Source organism: Haliotis rubra, unplaced genomic scaffold (genome assembly GCF_003918875.1).
Source record: "Haliotis rubra isolate DU_JTF1 unplaced genomic scaffold, ASM391887v1 Scf647, whole genome shotgun sequence".
NCBI classification, from domain to species: domain Eukaryota; kingdom Metazoa; phylum Mollusca; class Gastropoda; order Lepetellida; family Haliotidae; genus Haliotis; species Haliotis rubra.
In genome coordinates this window covers 332350-359068 of record NW_025767354.1, presented here as the reverse complement: position 1 = coordinate 359068, position 26719 = coordinate 332350, and the positions used below count along the sequence as shown (strand labels likewise).

Below are 26719 nucleotides of genomic sequence, written 5' to 3'. Positions count from 1 at the left end.
TGATTGGCTGTCTTCTGCTCACTAAATCAGCTACGTGTTGATCATGTCTCTATTATTAACAGACCGCCGCCATCGCGTGAAATGTGTTAACAATAAACTCTTTAATACACTATATGAAAATTTTGATCCAATCGGAAACGTCTGGAGGCTAATAAATTATGTTCCAGTGGCGTAAAATGATATACGCACGACAACCCAAAATTTGTTGATTTGCGTACTGACCTCAGTGAAAAAAGCAAAACCATGATCAAATCTAGAATAAGCTCCACTTTGTGAATCATTTTTCGATCAGTGATCATATCGATTTTCATAACTACAAGTAACTTACGTACGTAATCATAAAAAACTACAAACTATAGCATGATATAAGATCCAACACTCAATTATAAAATTATTTACACATACATAGATGATACTCTCTTGAATACAACAGTAGTTCGTGATTGTTACAAAGAAAACACGTATCAATATTTTGTGAATTATTGTATATATAATTTATTCAGTTTGTGATAGGTGAAATTTTTATTTTGCTTGAAGTGCAGGTGGCAATATTATTATTCATTATTATTTCATGTGGACATGTCCGGGTTCGAATCCCCACATGGGTACAATGTGTGAAGCCCATTTCTGGTGTTCCCCGTCTTGATGTTGCTGGAATATTGCTAAAAGCGGCGTAAAACCAAACTCACTCACTCACTCATGTAGACATGTACGTGTCAGGTGTACACGTTGTCGACTTACCGCAGCATAGGAGCGTTTTCTAAGTCATTGATTTAACGTCATAATGAATACAGTGCTTCTTTCACAGAATGATAAATGTGTCAAAACCACAACCTGTATTCATTCGCTTATCTGTATCGATATTAAATTCCAGAATAGTCCAACGTTGAAACAGGCTATAGAAAACGTCGATCACACACTGCACGTTCATATGAATCAATGATAATTTATTCTGCGGGTCTGGAAAGTCTAACAGTCATAGTCATCATGAAAGTGGCTTTGGTCGGATCTCTCACCCTTGTGGTGGTCATCTTGACCTGTACGACTGTCCACGGGGCACGTATTAAAAGAGATGGCCAAGGAAGTCCAGGATGGATGCAGACATTGTTCAATTCTCTTTTTGGAGGTGGGAATGACAAGAAAAATGGGAGCCAGACCACCAGTTCAGGAAATAACACTGGTACCCTTATGAAAGGATTGGCAGATATGAACCTTAACGGGACCTCAAACTCTTCTGCCTTTACAACAATGGGAGCTCCTGCTTCGTCAACACCGACACCCTCTACGAGGATGTCGCCCACGATGTCAACGACAGCAGCTGGAACCATTGCACGTTTCATTACGACATTATCAACGACGATTTCAACAAGTGGGAAGAAACGAAATCCCGAATGTGTCAAGGCAAATGATATGTCGACCTATTGCGAGATGTCCGAACGATTTCAGAAGTACATGAATCATAACACAACATCTGATGCAATGGCGGCCAAGCTGTTTTCTTATAATGTCGTTGACCAACTGCTCAAAATGTGCAAGCCAGGAGAGTGGTGCTTGTCTAACGATTACGTCAAGGCCTTTGCCGACAGCATGAGCACGGTGTTCAACGGCCCATTATGTGAAAAGGGCCTCCGAAAATGTATTGAGCAAATGCTGTACATGAGAGAGGGGTGTCCCGATATGACGGTAAGTGACATACGTATTTATAGAAGGACTACACTCAGTCTTTTCGAGCTTAGGGTCAATATCTCTAATTTCATACACAATTTGTATATGTTTCGCAAATACTACTAACTTGTTAGAGCGGTGAAAAGTACATGAATGAAGATTCTGAAACTTAAAAATGGGTACCAGTGTTTAGTTCTTCTTCGGATTTGCGTGTCGGAGTCAAGAGTCAACGAGTGAGCTTAATATTAGGCCGCTTTTAGCAATAGTCCAGCAATATCACGGCGTGGGGCACCAGAAATGGCTTCGCCCATTGTACCCATGTGGGGAATCGAACCTGGTTCTTCCAGCAAACGCTTTAACCACTAGGCTACCTTAACGGCTACCCAGGAGCCAAAAGTCTCAGATAAATAATACTAGTATTCCTCCTATATGGCGCTCATATCCGGGCAGATTGCCTGCTCACGGCGCTATCCCCGGTCATAGGACACTATCGTACTTTCCGATATTTTTTCAACTCCCTGGGGATCATCGGCCATGTTAGGCACAATAAACTAAACACTCACATTGCGAGCACATCCTCACGGGTACCCATTTTACAGCCGGGTGAACTGAGACAATGTGGATCTAAGTACTTGTCCAAGGATACTACGCAAATGTGCCTACCTCGAGACCCGAACCTAGGTGCCTCAACCGGGGATCGAACCCGGGCCTTCAGCGTGATAGGTAGACGCCTTACCAATGCACTATTGTACCCCACAGATTACACCTGAAGTTCACACCTGACTTATTTAGGGGTGACCGTTCGTCGACAGATACAAACACAGCGAATAACGGTGTTCATTTTATTAGTCTGTTTCACAATCCTTTAAACATAATATATTCCTTACGCCAAGCCCTTATCTGCAATGAGTGAGTGAGGGAATATTTAACGTCACATCGGTAATGTCTCAGCCATATCGTGGCGATCTAAATGAAGCAAGTCTAGATATTCGTCATCTCCGATGATTAAAAGGGAGTGGTTTCACTACGACATTCCACTTTTTCAGAGACTAAGCATAAGTCCACGTTTTATCTATCAACACTCTTGAGTATTATGAAATATTGGCATGTATTTTACTGGTAGTGCAAGACATTGAGCAATTATTTTACTAAGGTCAGATACACATCACAAAAGTTTTCATCCAACTTTTTCACGAAACTAGTTCCATTAAATATCAACGAACGTAGAAATTCGATATAATTTTTAATTATGTTGCAAATCGATGTCACCTTCAGAATACCTTTGTAGTCATGTATGGATATTCTTGTCACAGCTGAACTGTGTTTACGTGTTATATTCATGTTGACCGGATCGAAGACACTATCAAAGGGAGAGTATTGACGAGGACCATGTCACGCGAGCGTTATTCAGTGTACCATCTGTGACCAGTCTGTATTTATCATGTTGGAAACTGTCGAGCCGCAACTACAACGCTTACCACATCATGACAAGAATTACCTTTTTAAACATTGAGAAATTTTAGTCCTCAAAAATATCATTTCGTTAGGCAGTTAAAACTTTATGACCTTTATGAATGACTACCTGATTACCACGAGACAATGACATTATTTTAAATTAATGTGATCAATTAAAAATACATATTGTTTTACTAACACAGGTTGATGTTTGGGTTTTTTTCCATTGGGTAGAAAATGGGCACTGGGCCGCAGTTAATTGTACCTTCTTTTGATAAGTCAAGTCATGGAAAGCTCACTTTGTCCGGCACTGTCAAGCAGATAAAATATTGCTGAGTAAGGCGTTAAACAATTATCATGTCGGACCCTCGAATTAATTATGTATGCTTTACTAAATAATTTCCCTAAGGGACCGTTCATAATTTATGGCTAGGGGAGTGTGATGTTGGTGTTTAAGGGGGTCACTCATTTTGTTCTGGGGAAGCAGGAGGGCTATCAATTTTGTGCACACGTACTGGGTGCTGTCATTGTTTTGTACCTGACATGCAGGGGGTCACTTACTTTGTACATAAATGTTAGAGATGTGGGGTTGGGGTGGGTGGGGGTTGTCATCCACATTGTACATGCTTCTCCATAAAAACATCATCCATCCCCCTCATCCCCAAACACCTTAGCCATAACTTATGAACGGTCCCTATTTACACAAAGTGAATTTAAATTTTAAATTGTGCAAGTGTAGACAGCAAATCGGATATGATGTAGAAAGCAATCTCCCTTTAACGTTCATTTAACGTCCATGTGTAATGATAAACCTCAAAGTTCTTAAGGTTTTCTAAGTGTCCATAAATTCGAATGAACATTCACTCCTTCACCTTACAAACAAGTAGATGAAGGAGGCACTTGCTGTTGGCTTCGAGTGAAAGCTCGTTATTCCGAAACTGTCTAGAGCTGTTCTATTAAATGTTTTTCAACCAGCCACTCTGCTACTTTGTTCGAATGCCCATTTATCAAATCAACCATGAGGTGATCACAAAGGGCGAGGTCTATAAATACCTGCCCTAAATCCCATGGTATCCCGCGACATCCGAGACCGCATTGGGCTACCGACATGGCGGATTTGTTTACGTAGTACACACCCATATGACGTCGGTCGTATCCAGGAGATACATACATGCGGCAACAAGTGCTTGCACGGGTCAGGTGGGACGGGAATTTATAAAAATGAATATTTAACTATAGTACAACATATGAGCAATTGCTGAAAAAGAGTTATTGTCTCGCAAGCCAAGGCTGAGGCTGTGCGTGTCCTGCTCTCATTTTACGGTTTCACTCTCACTCTGGGAAGGGATTGATACTTTATATCCTTCTTTGTCGCTCACACTCTCTTGATAGATGGATGGATGGATGGATGGATGGATGGATGGATGGATGGATGGATGGATGGATAGATAGATAGATCCACACCGAACGTCTACCAGTAGTCAGGTCTCGTAAGCAGCGTGAATCAGGTACTCGACCCAAAGATCATCCTATTCCACAAAACCAGTTAGCATTGCTCACTCATTTAAACATAATAAAGATACATTTCTTTTGTTTCAGCGTCTGGCTACGCTCGACAATGGCCTGTCCCTGGTGTGTGAGATGTATGCTGTTCCTGAGTTGACCCCGGAGTGTTTTGGCCACACCCTGGCAACACTTCACGTCACCCTAGCGGATGAACTCCGAAAGACTTCGAAGAAGGTTGGTTAACTTCCAATTGCTGCGTCCTCAGAAAACGCACTGTCTTGTGCATTCTGGTTAAATGTTTCTTAAATGCATCAGGTTAACGTGTTAACGTCAATTCTGGCACAGAGTAGAGTCACTGAACGTATGTTCTTCGGCGTGAGGCTTATGCATGCCTAATGCACAACCAGCCACACGTAGGTGTCCTTTTCACTTGGACACATACATCCTGAGTCAATATCCCAAGATTTATATCTTGGAAGACTGACATGGATGTTTCATAAAATTACACCACAGCAGTCGTTAATAAATAGAATGTGTGTATATCACGATGGAGAAAACTCTGAGAAATCTGTTTCTTCTGTCAATTTTCATTATGTAAACAGGAAAATTAAATATTTTCCTTGTCTTCTAAAGCACCCAATTCTTCAAACCTTGCAAATTCTGACTTCTTATAATGCTCCAATTTGTCCATCCGTCCTAATGAAGATATGGTGTGGAAGCACTTGGACTGAGCGACTGTTATTGAACTGTACTGAACACGACTCCAGAAGAAATATACAACAACCTAATTTGGAGACTCCATCTCTATACACTATATCTCTGAATCAAATGATACTTTATGATTTTCAGAGGCTTACAGGAGATGAATTTTGCCTCGGAGCCTATGTTGGTGTGAGTAAAAAGACTGTTGTACCTCAACAGATAACTATAAATGTGTGAAAGCACGAGTATTATTTTTGGTAAATTAAAGTAAATTTCTTTGAACATTTTCAATATTTTTTTCTCATATTGTCTGGGAATTTTACATATATCACATAAATTCTGTACAACTCAGTGCTTCGTATGATCAAAGTGTTTACTTACTTACATGTAGTCAAGACATCCCGTTTCCAAAGTTGTTTTATTGATAAAAAAATTAACGTTTAAATTTGCTTACCATAACAGTATCATTTCATTTGCCAACAAACTTCGTATTTTGTTTAAATAACGTGCGGTTGGGCGGATTTCTTCTTCGACATTTCCAACAAAGAGATAACGATTTCCTCTTACAGATGACAAGGAAGTTTATGTGCACCTTGGAGAAATGCCCTCGCCACAAGCAACTGTTTGACAAGTATGTGTTTCATTAATAATTTTACTGATCTGTCTGAGTAATTAAATTTTAACTCACTGTTAAAATAAGAGTATTAAGCAATCTTGCTATAAATACTAATTTTATGATACTGGTATATCAAGCGATCATTACGATATTCAGCACTGTACAAAGAAAGCCTGTGTTATATATCATTTCAGTCGGCCATATTTATCGTATTTACATACATATATACATACATACAGACAGACACGCACGCACGCACACACACATACACACATACATACATCAAGCGACCATTACGATATTCAGCACTGTACAGAGAAAGCCTGTGTTATATATCATATCAGGCGGCCTCAGTTATCCTAATTAGACTAAAACATGACCCGCTTCTGATAACATGTATCATATCAGTCGGCTACAGTTTTCGTGTTTAGGATAAAACATGGCACGCCAATGATAACATGTGCCATAGCAGCCGATCAGTGTTGTCGCATTAACGACAGTCAAACAAGGAAAAGATATGATTAGCTGCTGCAGACCATCGGTATGATACTCACAATACAGTGTCATACAGGGTAATCATATGTACTTATATATATATATGTATAATCATCACTTTTATTTTATTATGTTTTATTTATCTTGGGGGCGGGGTGGGGTTTTCTTGTTCAGGTAAATAAAATGAATTTACTTGTATAACAATATGGACATGTTCAACAAATCAATACTTTTCACTCAAGTTTCGCCCCGTGGAAATGGTTCATGGAAGATGCCCCTGTCATCAAAGAAGTGTGTAAGCTTGAAAGCGTCTGTGGGGATTTAGAAGCAAGACAGGAAGCATCGTCTACAACAATTACGACCATGACGACATTAGCTACACCCTCGCAGATCCCCCCATCTAACGAGTCCAACCTTGCCGAAACTGACGGTGGTGCAGAGTTCGAAAGGGTAAGGATGTATACGGAAAACTATACTACAAAAAATAAATAAATATGGGAACACCCTAAAATTTGATAGTAATATATAAACTGAAACGTGGTAAGGTCATTTATACTCTCAGGTAAATGCAACTTTTTGTGTGCTTAATGAGCACTTTAAACGACATGTTGGAACATGCAGTGGAGCAACTGATTCAATATTCGTTGAGTTTCAGGGAAATGAAACACTGTTAAAAACAGCGAAAAACAAGGGTGCTGAAACACACCAGCACAAACACAACAGCCTAGTGCATGTGGAAGACAGACTTCCCATGCAGCTTGTGGCAACATTTCCTGTAAAAGAAGCTACAGACAGTATTGAAGCCTCACATCTTCTTCACCATGCCACAGCGCAAACCGTTATGCGCCTGCAACAGAAGCAGGACCATGTTTACAGGATGGTGAATCCATAGGAAGTGTTGCTCTCCGTCTTCAGGTGTCTCCCTCTGTCATTCACAGACTGAAGGACAGGTTCCAGGCCACTGGTAGAGTAAAGGACAGACCTCGCTCTGGAATACCCAGAATAGCATCAAGGGCAGATGACGGATATGTTATGTTCCCAGCCCTTCGCAACCGATTCACAACTGCCTGTGCCCAGTTGCCACAAGCTGCATGGGAAGTCTGCCTTCCACATGCACTAGGCTGGTGTGTTTCAGCATCCTTTTTTTCCGCTGTTTTTAAGAATGTTTCATTTCACTCAAACTCAATGAATATTGAATCAGTTGCTCCAATGCATGTTCCAACGTGCCTATTAAGCGCACAAAAAGTTGCATTTACCTTAGAGTATAAATGACCTCACCACGTTTCAGTTTAGATACGACTATGAAATGTTAGGGTGTTCCCATAATTTATGAATGTAGTATATAATGTAGCATTACGTAGAAAGCAATAATTCCTAACAGACATTCCAAGGAGATATTGATATAATTTGTTCTATAATAACAAAGTTGGGTTCTATCAGTTCTATATGGGAGGCAATCCCGGAGTGAAAGGGCTTAGGACATTTGCCACTCTTGGTCATACAACAAGTAAGGATATTTCAAGAGACCAAGAATAATTTTGGATTCGTTCCCGTAATCATTGGATTATGACACGCCTAAGTGACGCAAATCTCCAATAAGATGTGTGTCGTCTTAGGCGATTGGGCGTCCATTTTCCTACTGCACAAACATACCGAAGCTGTAGCATTACCGTTTATCTTACCTCACACATAAATGTCGCTTTCTGATTGGCTGAGCGCTCTTCTGTTATTTTCAATGTACCCCGCTTACAAGCGAGTAACATTTCAATGTACCCAGCTGTCAATGGCAACTCATTCTGTACTTCGTGGTAGTAATTCTTTATCTCGAATAACATTGAATCAAGTAATGATGTATGGAAATTACCGATGTTTTGCGAATGCAAATCGATGGAAGGGAGATAACTCTAAATGTGTTTTTTCTTGTCAGTAAAATCTAGCGATGGCTACAAAAAGATTTGTACCCGTGCTTCAAACACTTCAAAATTAAAATCAAGGTGTTCGGGCTCAGGGAACATAAACAAACATCGAGGGTACATCAACCCATGCCCCCCTCATGACCAGTGAACAACTTATAATGTACTGATGTGAGCTCAGAATTCTCGTTCAAGTAATTGTCTATTCCCTAGTGTAATCATTTCCGCACTTTTTAGGGGATGGGGTGGGGTCGGTATTCTCCATACTCTTGAACCTATTTCTAATCCTGTTATTGGCCTGTGTTTGAAACCGAGAGTACGTAAGATATTCGACATCTGCTAGATGCAGAGTTTGCCTGCAAGTTATTGTTGAAAGTAGTCTATCAAAGATATTTGAAAGTTCATATTTTGAATATATGACAAGTTTTACGGATAACAACTTCTGTTTATTCTTTACAGGACGTTTCAGAGATCATTCTTGATCCTTCACTATTCACCTAAGACTCTTTACAGGTAGTCTCAGAGCAAAATCCTGCTCCTTCTTCATTCACCTGACGAGGGAGCAAGAATTGTGAAACGTCCTGTAAAGACTAAAAAGAAGTTGTTATCCATAAAACGTGTTATGTATTTCACCCTATCAAGATTTCTACGAATTAATTTTGGTTTGATCGTAGAAACCCGAAGATATTGTAATATTTTGAACTCTGTAAGGTATTGTCCATTTTGTAAATTGAATTTTATATCGAAGATGAACACCATGTAATATTTATCTGTAATAATTACAGTCACTTAGAAAAACCTACCTTTGTAAATTTACACAGAAATATTGTCAATTTGTACAACATTTTGTAAATTTGATGTCTTCAACAAATAGTGATTGATGTTATTTATAATGTATGTCCTCTGGAGAAAGTCCAAATGTTAAGGGAAAAGGTTAATACTACTTTATTACTTTGCACATAGGTTAAACATTTTGTAAAGACTGTATTTTGGGCCTATGGTCTTTTACTGAACAAAATATGTCTGCCTCTCTATATTGACTGTTGAGATTAATACTAGTAGTTCAGAGTTTACATTTAAAGCATCTTCTTTCTTTCCTGTTTTTCAGCCTTTCTTTATCATACAGACAACGGACGAAAACACAAGACTGCTCATTGGCATCGTCACTGGAACACTTGTAGCTCTGCTTGGCGTTGTGGTTCTTCTCTGTGCTGTCCTCAAACGCGTCCGGAGGAAAGGCAGGCCTCTTCTCACAAAGGACGGCTATACGAAGCTTCCGAGTGAAGAGGTCCGTTGACTATTACGCAAAGAATAAAGGCAAAATGTGTTTGTCCTGGAGACAAACGAACCAATGACAATTTCATGCCTTAACGTATGTCCATTTCCACAGAAACAAGTGCGTTCCAGTTCATTATATTTCGAACTGTCGAAAGTAAGCATGACCTGCGACGTCTAATATTTAATAATTATAGTACCAACATAGTAGCTCTGGTACCCGGCTAACTTGTGAAATTATACTGTGGGATTGATAAACGAACTGTGTATAAATTGTACATACAATGCAAGTACTTAATTAACAACCAGAGAGGACAGTTCGAATCTATTTGAATGGGAACAGATACATCGTTATTCTTTAGGCGGTATTTGGTAGATTTAGCATATGTTTATTAGCTCTACTTATTTGTAATATAATGTTTCCATTTGTAAATGTCAACATTATTACTAAAAGAATCCATACTTACACTGCCAATACAACGGAAAAAACAAGACCATCAGACACTGTGGTTATTTGACCATGTTTGATAAGATTCCAACCCAAAGCAAAATACACATCAAGAGAGGTGTGTTGTTAAATCCGCTGTTGTCACAGTAAGTGTACATTGTGTAAGTGTGGAAACTTTTAGAATTGAAACTTCTGAACTAACGTACCTAAGCCACCTTATTTTCGTAAATGGACATTTCGATTTTTAAGGTGGGTTTTATTGTGTGAAACAAAAACCAATTCATGCCACTCAGTGCCTGCAGACCCGCTTTATATAATTATCTATACCATCTGTTATAGGTTGTACAATAATGTATCCTGTCAAGTTAATGAATTCAGTAAGGCCTATTCATAAATATGTTTTCTTCCCACATAGAACCGATGTTCGAAATAAAATAAACATTAAATTGTTTCAAAAACATGTGATAAATTTTCAGTGAGAAAATATAGTGTTATACGTCATGGAGGGTATTTCGAATTTCCGTTAATCTGCTCTTTTTACTACTAGTTTTGTAATATATTGCAAATTTGGAATGATGTCAATAATATCAATGCCTGGGGACTCGTTATATGCACGCATTATGTGCAGAAGTCCTAACAGAACACATACTAGTATCATTATAGCATCCTCAGTATTACAGGACTTGCGTCAGTTATTCTATGCACGTGAGTGATCACTCTACGGTACAAACGCCAGTTATACAAGACGTGTGAAGCAACGAATAAATCTACAACGGAGAGAAGTCAAGGTACTCCCTCAAGAAATGTGATGTTATTTGGCAGATACTTACCTTCTTACATTTTTTTCATGTAAATATGTTTGTTTATGTGTTTGAAGATATAAACTCATTACAAAAGTTGAATCAACCTGTGTTGTTGTTTGGTTATCTGTAAAAACATAATAATACTCACACCCTCAGAGTCAGGCACCTAATCGCCAGCACACAAAGTCAGTCGCCTAACCCGCTCAGTTACCGCGACTTCCACAAAATGGAAGTCGGACAACTGGTAGTCTAGACTGCAGACTTTGTGTACCCCTCTGTGTGCTGGCGATTAGGTGCCTGACTCTGAGGGTGTGAGTTCGAATCCCGGATGGGGCTCAACTCAAAAAGTACTAGAATTTGTACTTTACTAAGAAAGTGTAATCCCAAATATAACATATGTTACATTTGACCACTTTCTGAATGGCATTGTGTAATCATAGTTATAATAGTTCAAGCGTCCTCGTACTTTAACTATAATAGTTCAGGGCAAAAGTGTGTTTTATTACACTATACATGGTGGTAGAGCAAACTGTATTTCTTTTCTAAGATGCCAAATGTAATACTTTCTAAGGATAATTACGATTAATTTAAGGCAGAAAACAAACGACGGTGTCGGTGACCTAAATTGAGAATGCTCGCACGGGGCTAACAGGCGCGATGTCCAATTGATGTGTCTGCCCCCTACGTTAAGACGAACGTTATCAGAAAAAAACAAATGATAACAGTTTGATTACGGTTTACGTTCGGATAAAATATCTTCTCTGAATTATTTTAATTACATCTGTCATTAACGTAAACCATATGGGGCAATATGAACGTCGCATTTCTACTACCAACGTAAGTATAGATCAGTACATCCAGAAGAAACTGAGTAGTCAAGCGACATTCCACGATTGCATTGTGAGAATGTAAACATTGCGAACGTTACCGTGTCGCTGAAAACTTGTGAGTCGAATTGACACAATTTAACCGTCGTAAAACATAAACGTAATGTTTCCACCAGTGTTGTTAGCTGCTTGAAGCAACTGCAAACCAAGAAACGTGATGCTACGGAGTAGTTTACTGTAGGTGGCCGTACGAGGCGATGGCAACTGACATGCATCGTGACGTCGCTTACATTGTGACGTAATGTAAAATGGTTCGATTACGAGGGGGCAGACTAGAATGGCGCAGTGACGGGATAACGTCATTCAATTGTTACGTCATCCAAAAAACTATACCTTTATTGTCTGATAATGTAATTTTTTTTCGATTGTTCTAACCGCTAGGCATCTTAGAATTCCAGACTTAGGTAGACATGACAGAAATCTGTTCGGAGTTTGACAAATGGTATCATGAGAAGTGTTCCCCGGTTGTCACGATGTTGATTTTAGACACATGGCTGAGTCGGGATCGATAACGATACGTGATGTTTGTCGATTTGGCTGTAACATGTTGTACTTGGCGGCATCTGTAAACCTAATACCTCTACATGATGTACAATAGCACCAGCATAACTACACAATGAAGGTATGAGAGTCAGGGAGACATGGCTGTGCTTGTCGGCGAGAACAAGACTACACGGCCGGAATAAATTGCACAAATGGTGACTGCTTGACACAATGTTGATGCATGTATTTCACATTTAGAGCCTTTTAATATATTCATGTACACACGCATGTCTCATGACATTCTTAAAGTAATAGACCGCCTCCGTGGTGTAGTGGTTAGAGCGTCCACCCGGAGAGCGGAAGGTCGTGCGTTCTATCCCCGACCGCGTCATACCAAAAGACGTTAAAATATGGTACTTGTTGGTCCCTGCCTGGCGCTCGGCATTAATGGGTACAACAAGGACTGGTCGGCTCGGAGTCAGTATAATGTGTCTGAGTGGGGTATTCATGCTTCACTTCGGTATGGTATCTCATTGGGCTAGCACTAAAAACACAGCTAAAGTCTGGGCTAGTACAAGCAGCCGTACATACACATACACACGCATGCACGTCGTCATGTGAGCGAAATATTCTCAAACACGACCTAAAACCCAATTTCATCTCATCTTAAAGTAATAAATAGGAAACAATGCAGCCACTGGCAGCCATTTGATTGCCATACTTTTGCAGGTTGTAAGCACGTGACCATTAATAGACAACTCGTCTCCTACCACCTAAAAGCAGTAATACCAAATACGTCCCACAACCTATATCTGCGACCTCCAGACCAATTAATACCCATTACCCCCTATTATATTTTGTGTCTTAGGTTTGTTTTTTTTTGGTTCGTTCTTTGTTTAACGCAGCACTTAGCAATATTCCACCTATATGGTGGCGGTCTTTAAATAATCAAGTCTGGACAGGACACTCCAGTGATCAACGTCATGAGCATCGATCTACGCTGTTGAGATAGGATGACATATGTCAACCAAGTCAGGGATCCTGCCACCCAATCCCGTCAGTCGCCTCGTGGGTTGCTGAAGACCAATTCTAACCCGGATCTTCACGGGTTGCCAGTATGCACTGACTGCCGTTTTGTTAGAATGAAACAATATACAGATTATATTGACAACATTATGCACAGGTGGCCTATTACTTCTATGAAACCATAAACGCCCAATAGGTCCTGTTACCTATGTATGCGTCCTTCTGTAAACCATAAAATCCAAAATGTCTAACTACTTATAGCTGCGACCTACTTAAAACTAACATTACCGAATATGTCAAACTAATTATATTAGTGACCTCCTACGATAATTATACCCTGCTTCGTATACCTGCGACCTCCATATTAATGTTAACACCAATATGTCTTACTATTTACATCTGTCATCTCCTTATTATCATAAACAGTTTTTTGGTTTTTTGGGTTTGTTTTTTTGTTGTTGTTTTGTTTTTGTTTGTTTTGTTGTTTGTTGTTTGTGTGTGTTTTTTTTTTTTTTTGTTTGGTGTTAGCCCAGGAGTTCGTCACGCAGAAGACCCGAGTTCGATTCCCCGCATGGCTATAATGTGTGAAGTCCATTGCAGATGAATTGCGTATGGTGATCAGCCTTCAGTTGCTGGTGATCTATAGCCCGGTTTTATATTGTATTGTTGTCTATAGTGACATATTTTTATGAAAGCGTACTAGTTTCAAATTAAGAGCTGTGATATTTTAGTAGTTTTGCTGTCCTTCTATGACAGGTTTTTATTTTCTCAATTAATTGTTTTTAAATTGATATGAATTACATTGTTCTCGTCACGATATGGCTGGTATATTGCCGATGTGACGTTTAATTTTAACTCACTCACTCACTCAGATGAATTGTTAATGTATCTCTTCTGTGCGACCACTTTAAATCATTTTACCCAATACGTCCTGTTCCTGTATATGCCAGCGACTTAGAATCATTAACACTAAAACGTCCCAATATATATAATTCTCAAAGCTCCTTAAACCCAAAAGGGGCGGTGGGGAAGCTTATAGGTTAAAGCGTTCGCTCGTCACGCTGAAGGCCCGGGTTCGATTTCCAGTGCGTACATATACATACTTACATCAACATAAATATATCAAAAAGACATCCAGTGTGGGGGCGGTGGGGTAGCCTAGTGGTTAAAGCGTTCGCTCGTCACGCTGAAGGCCCGGGTTCGATTTCCAATGCGTACATATGCATACTTACATCAACATGAGAATATCAATAATACATCCAGTGTGGGGCGGTGGGGTAGCCTAGTGGTTAAAGCGTTCGCTCGTCACGCCAAAGGCCCGGGTTCGATTCCCCACATGGGTACAATTTGTGAAGCCCATTTCTGGTGTCCCCCGCCGTGATATTGCTGGAATATTGCTAAAAGCGGCGTAAAACTAAACTCAATCAATCAATCATCCAGTGTGACATGTGTGATCAACTGGCATGTGGTATATTCGGTAGAGTGTAGGATGTCAATATAACTTTCTTCTCCTCATATGACCCACCAGGTATATCTTATTCCGAAGCACAATGGAAACTTTGCAGGCAGCGGACTGGCTGCAAGCGTCAGTTACACATGTAACGTTTGTTATAATGTTTTGAACATCCATATATACAAGTTCGCGGTATGCAGTACGCAGATGTATGGAAAACCGTGTTCACATTTATTTCGAAAATTACTGATATCTTTATTTATTTATTTTTTTCTTCAATTAAATTAGACTGATCTTAGAATGAATTAAGATATTTCGAATGAAGAAAATATAAAGATCTACAAAAATTATTTCGGAATACATATGATGTATATGATTAAGCCTGTTATTGATATCGTAAATATCAGCAACTGAAATGCTTATATCTTAAAAAGAATTAATGATATCAGAATAGGATATAAAAGTTTTAAATGGCATCAGTAATGTAATCCCTGTTGTCTTGCAAAATAGATATCAGTAATATTATTATTAACGTCGTGAATTGGTAATTATATTCCATTCTCCCTTGAAATGATTTCTCGTTCGTTCCCATTTAAATTTTCCAAAGTTACACGTTTTTGAAAAAAGAAGAATTTGCGGATATGTGGCCGGAAGTATTGGAAGATATCTGCAAATCATTTCACACCCTCGTGGGCATCGAAATAATTGGCTTACCGTTCTTTCTTGTAGCTAATATTACATATATCAACAATTGTTGGAATTGTCATATTTGACGCTATCTTAAATTTAATCAAAGATGCCTCAAACTGAATTAAAAATATCGTAAACGATAGATATCATGAAATATTTTCTTGATATGTGTCAGACAAATTATGAAATATTAGACAGTAATTCTATTTCCATTATGAGAAATTGAAAGTGGTGTTCAGTTATGTAATGATATCTTAAAAACATTATTGGTATCTATGAAAATATTGCAGATGTCTATAAACAATTAAAGATGTAAAGATTTACTTGATAATAGAAATGGTAGGAGTTGATAACATAACAGATGGCGTATTCCAACTTTGCTTTATGTATGATACATGAAATGGAAAATAAAGATAATAAATAACGTCACCTAATGCAGCCCAAGTGGGATACATAACTGAAATATAGTTGAAGTCCATGCCTGACATGAAACAAAACAAAATATGTGATGAGGATATCATGCGTGCTGTTGAGATACAAATGTGATTTATGTCGGTTTACACTGTAAACTACACGTTTTAGTACGTTTTTTTATTCAGCCCTAGCCAGGATTCGAAACCACACTCCACGAGTCAGGCATCTAAAAGCATACAAGTCCAGCGGCTAAACCTAATCAGCAACATCGGCTTCCCATAGTCTAGATACTCTAGACAATTGTATAGTCTAGATTATACATTGTTTACCACTCTAATGAGTGTAAATTGACACGACATCCATGGCAAAGTGAGTGAGTGAGTATGGTTTTACGGCACTTTTAGCAGCATTCCAGCAATATCATGGCGGGGACACCAGTAATGAGCTTCACATATTGTACCCAACACTTTAACCAGTAGGCTACCCCACCGCCCATTCATCGGGGAGGCACTTATATGATGATCCTAGTAAGTACCATATTGCACACTTTATTGAGAAGTACACTTTAGAATGACATTGTGTCTTCATAGATTCCCGCTGTGGGTGCCAATTTACGATTTGTTGGGCTTTTGGTGACATCAGTCCACTGGGAATTAACTAACAGTGAGAAATATTTTTCGTATGTTCATATTTATATACTTTGTATTTACACCCGATGATTCCGTTCCATGGTTAATACATTAATTACTCCCGGGAAAGAAAATGTTCTGATCGTGACACTAAACAGGAGACTAGATGAAGCAGACGCACTGAGAGCAGGCAGCTTCACGTATGGCACTCAACACAGAATTTTCTGTTAAGATAAATTTCAAGAGATGAAAGTTCAAATACACAAACAGAAATACCATGTGTACCGTGAACAATGTTCTGACAAAAACTTGCCCTAAATTCATACACGCTCGAGCATGCATTAAACGATCAATCGCAGTTCGGAAACCCGATCCGTAAACACAAACAGCACTATTGACACGTCCTTGTAATATACCTAGAAAGGCAAAATATGACCTGAAACCAGTTCTGCCTTTGTGGGTATATTATTGGGACGTGTCAATATTGGTATTTGTGATTAAGGATCAGGTGTCATTAGACATTAGTCATTAGAATGACTTTGAAACAAAGGACGTAAACACAACGCTGATTTGTAAAGCAATGTTTTCATACAACGATACTGAAGGTTCTGCTTTAACTGTTTACCTTGATGCTATTGTAACATGGCACAGCTGGAAAACTTGTTTTGTTTAGGGATTCCGCGTGGTCAATTCCATATAAATGTTTTGGTCGATATGTGTAGGGATATCAACATGGCATTGATATTCTTGTTGAAAACCGGACGAGTCCTGACGTAGGGAATGTTCTCGCAAACAGGGAATACCTTCGGAGGCAGTCACAACAGCTTTCATTCCTTCGCATTAGCTTCAAGAGTGGTAATTACAAAGCCATCTTGATTCTACCTCATGTAAGTACAGCACATACATTTTCTGCAAACACTATTTGCGGTTTTCCTTGCAGTCTTTATTTATGGCATAAAGATTATATAATTCATAAACAAAGAAGTAGACTGATTTGTTTGAGTGGCATTCTAGAAGTTGGAGGTACAGAGATGACAAAACTTTATGAAAATATGGAAGTTGATCATCCATGAAGTTTTGCCATCTCAAAGAAGTAGAAATATCTTTGAATATTTCTGATTTCCGTTACATCTTACAAAACGACATTTATGTTATAAAATACAAAACATAGGCGTAGACACTTGTTGTTTTAGTAACTGCAAACAGTTCCATATTTGTTCATCTACTGCAATAGTTTTGTCTTTTCCATTTATTTAAAAAATGTATTTTTAGTCTGTACACTATGAATATGAAAAACAGAACACTTTTGAATTTATCTGTATCTCATGTACAGTGAATTATTATGTATTTATCCCCGATGGAAACATATGTTATCAACAGAAGAATTAAAAATGAAAATGACATTTATTCACGATGTAGGCGTAAATGCTTACATCTTGATTTCAATTTGATTATAGGGTGATTTCAACAATTCAGTATGTTTTTGTCTGAAACTGAAGTTTAGAAATAGGTAATTATCTTTTGCATTCATATCCCAATGAATTTCGAATGCAATGCCTACCTAGAAGGACTAATTTCATCGCAACATAATCTAGGAGAATCCTATTGCATGTTGAGGGAACTCTTTTGCAGTCTCAATGTATGTGTTTATGTAATTTTAGCGTTTTTTAAATTAGCGATCCGGTTCTCATCACCCCAACCCACTTGATATTCCAACTTATTATTTACCCACAACCTTTATTATGGCCATCCATATCAATGTAATTAATCTTTTCATCAGGTATTACCGTGTGTAAATTATAAAGATTCTACATCCATTTCAAGCGCAAGCTAATACTTGCCCTTTCATCAGGTATTAGCGCAGAAACGTCGTGTGTAAATAATAACGAAGTTGTACATCCATATCAAGTGGGCTAATACTTGCCCCTTCATCAGGTATTAGCCAGAAACGTCGTGTGTAAATAATAAAGAAGTTCTACATCAATGTCAAGTGGTGCTAATGCTTGCCCCTTCATCAGGTATTAGCCCAGAAACGTCATACAAAATACTACAGAGATCCATCGGAGGAAATTCCCCTTCAATAAGGACGTCCTGGACAAACATTCAGAAGTTGTACATTATCAAGGTATGTTTTAAATGCCTATCAAACGTGGTTAGTGAGATCTCGTTGTATGCTTTGAACTTATCATAAGCTATGCTAACGCTATTCATTACCCAATGAACAGGATACATTCCAACATGGTATTTAATCTTTTCTACGTTAAGTACCATGTATGCATTCTTTGTTTCCAGCGCAAGCTGCCATTTGTGATAACAGTGTAACGTCTTAACGATGATACATCTCCACAATGGTCAACTCCCACTGGTATATGGCCTTAGGCTTGATGACTGGCTTGATGACAACGGTGATAATGCTTGACGCGTTCGCGTCACGTCATACAAAACTACAGAGGGAAACACGGAGGAAATTCCCAATAAGGACTCCTGGACAAACATTCAGAAATTCAGGTATGTTTTACTACACGTCGTTAGTGAGATCGTTTAACGCTAACTCGTGAAGATCCGGGTTAGAATTTGTCTTCAGTAACCCATGCTTGTCGTATTTAACGGGATCGGGTCATGCCCGCTGACTTGGTAAACACATGTCATCGGTTCCCAGTTGCGTCGATCGATGCTCATGCTGTTGATCACTGGATTGTCTGGTCCAGACTCGATTATTTACCGACCGCCACCATATATCTGGAATATTGCTGAGTGCGGCGTAAAACTAAATTCGCCATGTTGATGCTGGAAGAAAACCCAAAATGATGAAGATCTGAGACGTTCATCACTTTGGTGAAACCCGAATGATTAAAACTAGAAACCTGATCAAACACAGTATTCAAACAAACAATCTTAGGTTTCTTGTACCCCAAGGTATGTAGCCTTTTCCTTTAAATGGCATAGAGAGCGACAGGGTAGCCTGGTGATTAACGTTTTGATACCAGAACAATTGGCCTCTGAAAATTGCCCCGTCAGAGAATCCAACTGCCCCAAGTAATGTCACACAAGGATCTGTTAATATTCCCCTGCTGAATACCCTACTTATTATACATGACACATTATACCGACTCCGAGCCGACCAGTACTTGTTTTACTCATTAATGCCTAGCGCCAGGCAGGGAACAACAAGTACCATATTATAACGTCTTTTGGTATGACGCGGTCGGTGATCGAACCCGCGACCTTCCGCTCTCCCCGCCCCCAGGAACTAAGGAGATCAAATCGTGAAACAAACCTAATTCAAGTTTATTTTTTGGGAAATAAAAGCTCAAGTACATATTATGATATCTATTTTATAAAATTCAAAGTATAGAAATTGCATGACATGGCTCGAGAGAGTTGTAACAGTGACATGTTTTCACTTTTTTTTGGTCCTAGTATATATCGGTGCTAGAATGGGTAAGTATTTACAATCAAAGTAAGTTTTCAAAGTTACTTACAGTTTGCGAATCCTTAACGAATCGCTAAAACATACTCCGATACTTGAGGATCCAAAACGAACACCAACACGTGCTTCAATGTCCCACACAAGGACATGTTTCACGTGCTCACGTTAGCCCCGCGCACTCGGTAAACCCGACACACTCAGACGCGTATAGATTCTAAAAATAGCTCAGAGGGCATGGAGTACAACTGATTTATGATGGATTTTGAAGCTTTGTCATATAATATAGGGCAGGCAGGGAACAACAAGTACCATATTTTAACGTCTTTTGGTATGACGCGGCCGGGGATCGAACCCGCGACCTTCCGCTCTCCGGGCGGACGCTCCAACCATGGAACCAACCTCCATGGAGGCGGTTTTCAATAAATAGTGTTGAAAAAATGACTTCTCAGTTATTCGTATCATTACTTGTCTTGTGTTGTATCAATCGGTGATTCTTTGGGCAGTTTCCTACTGTGGCGTCATAACGGGAACAATGCTTTCTTAAAATCCCCTTTTCATTTCAATTCCGCATAATAGACAAAAACATAATTTCAGGGATCAGACTCCTGTGCTGGATCCTCACCCAACCCTGCAATTTTGCCAACAAGACACGATCAGTCAAAGAGACATGGACGAAGAGATGCGACATTACCTTATTCTTCAGCTCAGAAGCCAACAGTGAAATACCCACCATTAAGCTGGATGTTCCTGAAGGACGTGACTACCTGGCTGATAAGTCGTTCGCAGTATTAAAGTACTTGTTCAAACATTATCACGATAAAGCGGACTGGTTCTACAAGGCAGATGATGATACTTATGTCATAGTAGAAAATCTACGTCACTTCCTAGGAATGCAAAACACAAATGGACTTTATTATTATGGTGAGGTGTTTGACAGAAAGGAGCTTGGGGTTTACAACAGTGGAGGTGCTGGTTATGCCCTCGGAAAAGAGGGTTTAAAAAGGATCGCTTTATTCAGCGACAATGTGGATGCTTGTCATCAAGCGGAAAGTGAAGATGTAAGGGTGGGCGTGTGTCTCAAAGCACTAGGAATTGATGTTGGAGAGGCAACAGACAGTTTTGGAAGGCCTATATTCAACTGGAACAAACCTGTGTCTATAATCCAGGGGGATTGGCCGGATTGGGTGATAGGGATTGCCTATGTACAGTCGGTAAGTTGACACTTTCAGTTAGATTATTTATCTCACGGGTATCAATCACTGAACGAGATCAATAATTTGTGATTCATCGTTTCTTCAATAGCCACGCTATATGAGTGCGACATGTCAATAATCAAGTGGACAAAGTATGGCATGCAAAAAGTGAAGTTACTGGCCTTACTGACTTAGGTAACTGGGAAACATCACTAGATTGTCTGGTCCACTGTCGATTTCTTTCCAAACAACATCGTACATCTGTAATACCGCTGAAACAAGCATATACTCGTGATACAGTCACCAGCCCCCAGTGCTCCTCTACAAAAAAACCCACAAAAAACCCTGTTAAATATGGACGAGATTTTGCCTTACGATTGCGTTTTGTTGGGGTTAAAACGATATTACCTGAGAAATCTTTACATTTCTTTTTGACATAACGACCTCAGTCAATAAATTGAACTTTTACTAGGGAACGTTGAAAGATTTAAAATATGTACGTATACCTCTCAAAACTTTGTACATTTAAAACATGTCATTACTGTTACTAAAATGACTCCGAGCACTGTTCACTTACGTCATCCTGATTGTAATTCATGAGGTGTCGTCTAAGGTTGCACAATCCTTTGTGCGATCTGCAGATTGTAAGTTATGTCACTGTCACAGAGAAAATCTGGGCGTAACCAAGAAGAAATAGTCTTCCTTTTATGTCACTTTTGAATTCATGTCCCCGTTCAGTTCCGGAATTTAAATACTCAATGTCAGGTTTCTTATTCCAGGGTGTGGATGCTGTTTGTCCCGTGGCCGCATCATTTCACTATGTGGGTCCAACTGCAATGCGAATCATGGACTTCTTCTTGTATAACCTGACAATTCATGACTATGACAAACCTCACAAAAGCAATCTATTCTAAAGCTTCATATCACGATCAACTGATGAGGAACAGAGAGCTTCAATCAATATTGGTTCCTAGCCGAGGGACATGCCAAAAGAACAGCACCAGGAGATCAGAACGTCCTCAACGATTAATCTACCTCAGTGTTAACGTAGGTAGAAGAAACGAGATTTTCAGAAGAATATGTTGAAACCTTCACTGAGACTACTTTAAAACAGTCAACGAAATCAACCACGAATACAAACAACACCTGTGGATCAGAAAGTCCTGTGGTATCAAAACAGTTTGACAGATACAGTTCCTAATTGTCGTTTGTCACTTCACTTGGTGACAGAGATTCCTGGATATGTTGTAATGCTGTATGCGTTAACAGTACCGAACATATTTATATATATGTAACAAGACACAATATCAATGGCGATGGAATATCGCTTAAATATTAGTTTCGACAGTTTGCCATTGTCAAAACTTGCCATCGATATTTTAAATTAAATCAAACGCTTGATTACTTCTACCTTGATGTATGAAGGGACTATTATCCTTGGTTTATCAGTATTAACTGGGAGGTACTTTAAAGTATAAATATATGTCTACGACTTGCAAGACTTCGCTCTCTTTCCTCATCATTTCTGTGTGAGTTACAAATACTGCGGTGTGACATAGCACGCACGTTATTTAGCAATGATCTCTGAAAATACTGCAGGAAGAGCTATAATATTGCTGGGTAACGATATCATCTAGTGTCCCAATGAAGTTCCCCGTTTCCCCGGCGGGACGTGAACTCCCAGTGTGGACCCAGTAGTTGGTTAGTTTGTTATTTAACTCTGCAATATTCCAGCTATATTGCGGCGGTCTGTAAACATTCGAGTCTGGACCAGACGATCCAGTGATCAACAGCATGAACATCGATCTCCGCAATTGGGATACGATGACGTGTGTCAACCAAGTCAGCGAGCCTGACCACTCGATCCTGTCAGTCGCCCCATACATGGGTTGCTGAAAATCTATTATAAAGTGGATCTTCACGGGTGGGCACAAACATGGGTTGCTGAAGATCAATTCTAACCCGGTTCCCCGCGGGTCTGAAGGTGTTAGATACAGGAGGTGACTGTCGATGTATGTCTGCAAAACTGCTTTCGCAGATTGAACCCAGTAACTCAAGGAATATGTAACATAATCATGTGGGCCACTTTAATGAGTTTTAAGCGATTTTAAAAAATATTCAATAAGAGGCATCTTTTCTACAAACACTACATCTAATTTACAAACATAATACATGTAGGTTTATCTCCTAAATGCACAAAAAATACCGCTTCCGATCGAATCTAGTACTGCATAGGTGCTGTCAACGTGACTGGAATTAATAAACGAATTTAAAAGGTGAGTTTTCGCTGTCTTATCTGATCCATGATTTTAGCTTGGAATAACGGAAGTAGCTGTCTTTGGTGAGTCGTGGCCATGGCGTATAACCTTTGAAATAATGATCTGATTGTGACCATTTATAGCTCATTTTGTAGGGAAATCATCTATCTTTTGATCCGTAGGCCTCGGTGGGGCCTTAAAAATACTTTGCGTGATGAAATCTAACTTTGATTGAGGTGGGGGGTGGATTACATCCCTTTTTTTGTATATAGTACTAGGGTTGGGTTATATACCTATATATCTTTCTAACGCTGTTTTTAAGCGCGATACGCCCCTGTGCTTCACACCAGAAATTGTACCCATGTGGGGAAACGAATCTTCGGCGTGACGATCAAACGCTTTAACCACTAGGAATACATTCTATTTCTGAGATAAGAAAAATCATATTGAATAAAAAATATTTCTGTTTTCATTACTGTCAAAAACGCAACAAACAACCAGTGCATATTCCTATCGAATTCCAAGATCCGCCGTTCTAACAAAGCATGGGTAAACATTGGTCAAAAGTTCATTTCCTATGGATCTCGTAGCGACATCTGTCATTTGTTTGTTGATGCAAACATCTGCTTCGCCCAATGTTCAAGAAGCGATGGTGGAGCGTAAAAGTAAGCATGTACATAGAAATCGATGAGCGTCAACGTGTTGAACATGGACCGAATAATGACCTGCATGCCCCAAACTACAGTGCTAACAATATTTATCGCCCACTGACGGTGCAATTAGTTGAAGATCATCCACTTTGCAACTGTAATACCTGATCAGCTAATGATTTATCTGCTCGAGAACACATTATTCACTCACTAACAGTGAAACGCATTGGACGGCATGACAATTTTAGTTCTCATGTCGGCTGAACTCAATGACTGCTAAACATGACGTATCTGCATTAGAAACCGGCATTTGAAAACACCCATAACTTGCTGTCACCAGATGTGTGCATGTATGTATGTATGTATGTATGTATGTATGTATGTATGTATGTATGTATGTATGTATGTATGTATGTATGTATGTATGTATGTATGTATGTATGTATGTATGTATGTATGTATGTATGTATGTATGTATGTATGTATGTATGTATGTATGTATGTATGTACATGCATGCATATGTATGTACATGCATGCATGTACGTACGTGCGTGTGTGTGTGTGTATGTATGTACATGTATGTACATGCATGCATGTACGTGCGCGCGTGTGTATGTGTGTGTATGTATGTATGTATGTATGTATGTACGTACGTACGTGTGTGTGTGTGTGTGTGTGTGTGTGTGTACATGTCTATGTAGAGAGATGGTGTATTTTCATAGTTTTACAATATAGAGGGGGCAACTTGTATAAATTGTATACATGTAATAAAGCAAAAACGTAATATCTGTGTGACATCTTAACCAAGAATTTGGTCTCGTTCAACCCTAATTTTGAAATGATCCCTTTTAAGGGTTGATGCGTATATTTCAAAATGTCTAGAAACCTTTTTATATGTGCATAGTCAGTGGTCCGCGCTCCTTCCTATATAAATTAAAAACTTTACTATAAAACTAGTTTTAAAAAATGACATTATGAATAATATTTTAAACAATCGCCAATAGGGCAAACAGTCTTCTAAGCGCACTCTTGCTTTCTGAGCAACCCGCGGCTTTCGAATGCTTCCGAACGATGTCAACGTGGTTTTAAAATGACATAACAGACTGATCAAAGCAATATTGTTAAAACTTTCATATCGGGTATGTGAAGTATATTGATTAATGATAATGTGCGATATAGTTTTACCGTTAGCAAGACTGCACTGATTAAACACGACTCGATTTTATGGGTTTATAGTGATATAAATCGGACACAACCCATTACATTCTACCTAGTTATGTTTTTGGAATTCCAAATATAGGCGTGCTTAAAGGTACACCAATACAGCGGTCTGTGGTAAATGGAAAAGTCAGCTTGGCAAGTAAAGTGGATTAGGTAATGTCATAGACATATATGAAGTTCTGGTTCTGCATGACTTGTCGACTTGTTTACATTCCAGAAAATATCCTTTGCAAACTCCTTAAAAGCAACATCCATATAGATCTGGTAACTCAGATCACTTGGCGAGAATTTGCTGTAAATAAGGACACAATATTTTCGTGGATGTTTTGTTCACGGAATTATCGAAAACAATCATACTCAAAACATTTGTGTCAAACGCGCACCTGGCCAATGAGTATACGCCATTGTCTTGTCTATAACACAACATAAACAAATTCAATGAACAAGACATATCCTTTACAAACGTGTGCATATATACATTTCATAAAATAAATAAATAATTTTTATTTATTATGTCAGTTTTACTTAAAATACTAAATGATGATAATGAAATTAGTTTCATGAAACCATATGTGAACGATACACAAAGTATACATTAATAATACAAGTGTAATCCGCAGGGCAGTGTGATTGTGTTTACTCTTATTCAACCGACCTTCACCTCAAAGAAATTGCCACATATGTCCAACAATGTTGATGTATGACATCACTACCGATGACCGATTTCTCATGAAATGGCGGCTTCGTGGATATGGGTGTCCATGATTTTGCGAGGGAACCTTTGTCCATAAATGTATGATGTAAGTAATCGGAAACATTCTGACTATCTGCGTATGGTTGTTTGTTTTTATTGTTTTCATTGAAAAAGTCAGAAATGCCGATAATTGCCTATGTCGTTCTCCATGATTTTGCGTCTCGCATGGCGTCACGCTTCACAGAACTTTCGTATGAATATGTATATCAAATTTCAGTATTGTATCTGTTTTAAATTTTCTAGGTCTTGCTACGATACTCTTTCCATGTATATTCTAAAAATATTGAGCTCATGCATGCTACGAATAGACGAACTGATGTCTAAAAAAAATTGAGAAAATGCTGCACAGTATAAAATCTGATTTTTGCTTTGTTTATATTTCTAGCAAGCGCTGTGTAATGAGCACAACGTCCCGTTTTCACCCCAATATGTTTCGTTGTTTCTTAGACACTTGGTGTTAGTGACAAAGACCATTTGGAATTTGATTCTAAAATGTATGAGGAATTTAGCGATCTGTATTTTATTGTAAAATTCCCGGAAAATTTAGACACCATGCCGGTCTAATCTGCATGATACTAGTGAATGAAAATCAGCTTGTATATATATGGCATTCATTCCGTTTTACTCAATATACCTTTGAGATACATTGTCGTAGTCTTATCACACACTGTAAATGATTAGTGAAATAATCTACTTTTGAATATTATGTGTTTATGGGTGCGAGTGTCAGTTGCAATGTTTTGGGATACGGA

The 26719-nt window shown here is 38.9% G+C and overlaps 2 protein-coding genes across 2 annotated transcripts; both read left to right on the top strand.

Moving 5' to 3' along the window:
* The first annotated feature begins 928 nt into the window (after window positions 1–928).
* Window positions 929–10977, top strand: LOC124256997. Its single transcript, XM_046690961.1, has 6 exons — window positions 929–1683; window positions 4720–4860; window positions 5476–5517; window positions 5898–5959; window positions 6682–6889; window positions 9461–10977. The coding sequence occupies exons 1-6, from the start codon at window positions 940–942 to the stop codon at window positions 9647–9649; spliced, it is 1386 nt and encodes a 461-aa protein (XP_046546917.1). The 5' UTR covers window positions 929–939; the 3' UTR covers window positions 9650–10977.
* Window positions 10978–17201: 6224 nt separating this feature from the next.
* LOC124256994 (glycoprotein-N-acetylgalactosamine 3-beta-galactosyltransferase 1-like) lies at window positions 17202–22582 on the top strand. The gene is made up of 4 exons (XM_046690959.1): window positions 17202–17347; window positions 18753–18968; window positions 20485–21101; window positions 21863–22582. The coding sequence occupies exons 2-4, from the start codon at window positions 18809–18811 to the stop codon at window positions 21995–21997; spliced, it is 912 nt and encodes a 303-aa protein (XP_046546915.1). The 5' UTR covers window positions 17202–17347; window positions 18753–18808; the 3' UTR covers window positions 21998–22582.
* Window positions 22583–26719: the final 4137 nt, after the last annotated feature.

What these genes read in the sequence shown, in the direction of transcription:
- LOC124256997 (XM_046690961.1), top strand. Translation starts at nt 940, where the DNA reads ATGATAATTTATTCTGCGGGTCTGGAAAGTCTAACAGTCATAGTCATC. An exon ending in AGGGGTGTCCCGATATGACG is followed by an intron (nt 1,684 to 4,719) that starts GTAAGTGACATA and finishes CTTTTGTTTCAG; the next exon opens with CGTCTGGCTACGCTCGACAA. An exon ending in CACAAGCAACTGTTTGACAA is followed by an intron (nt 5,960 to 6,681) that starts GTATGTGTTTCA and finishes TTTTCACTCAAG; the next exon opens with TTTCGCCCCGTGGAAATGGT.
- LOC124256994 (XM_046690959.1), top strand. Translation starts at nt 18,809, where the DNA reads ATGGTCAACTCCCACTGGTATATGGCCTTAGGCTTGATGACTGGCTTG. An exon ending in ACAAACATTCAGAAATTCAG is followed by an intron (nt 18,969 to 20,484) that starts GTATGTTTTACT and finishes ACATAATTTCAG; the next exon opens with GGATCAGACTCCTGTGCTGG. An exon ending in GGATTGCCTATGTACAGTCG is followed by an intron (nt 21,102 to 21,862) that starts GTAAGTTGACAC and finishes TTCTTATTCCAG; the next exon opens with GGTGTGGATGCTGTTTGTCC.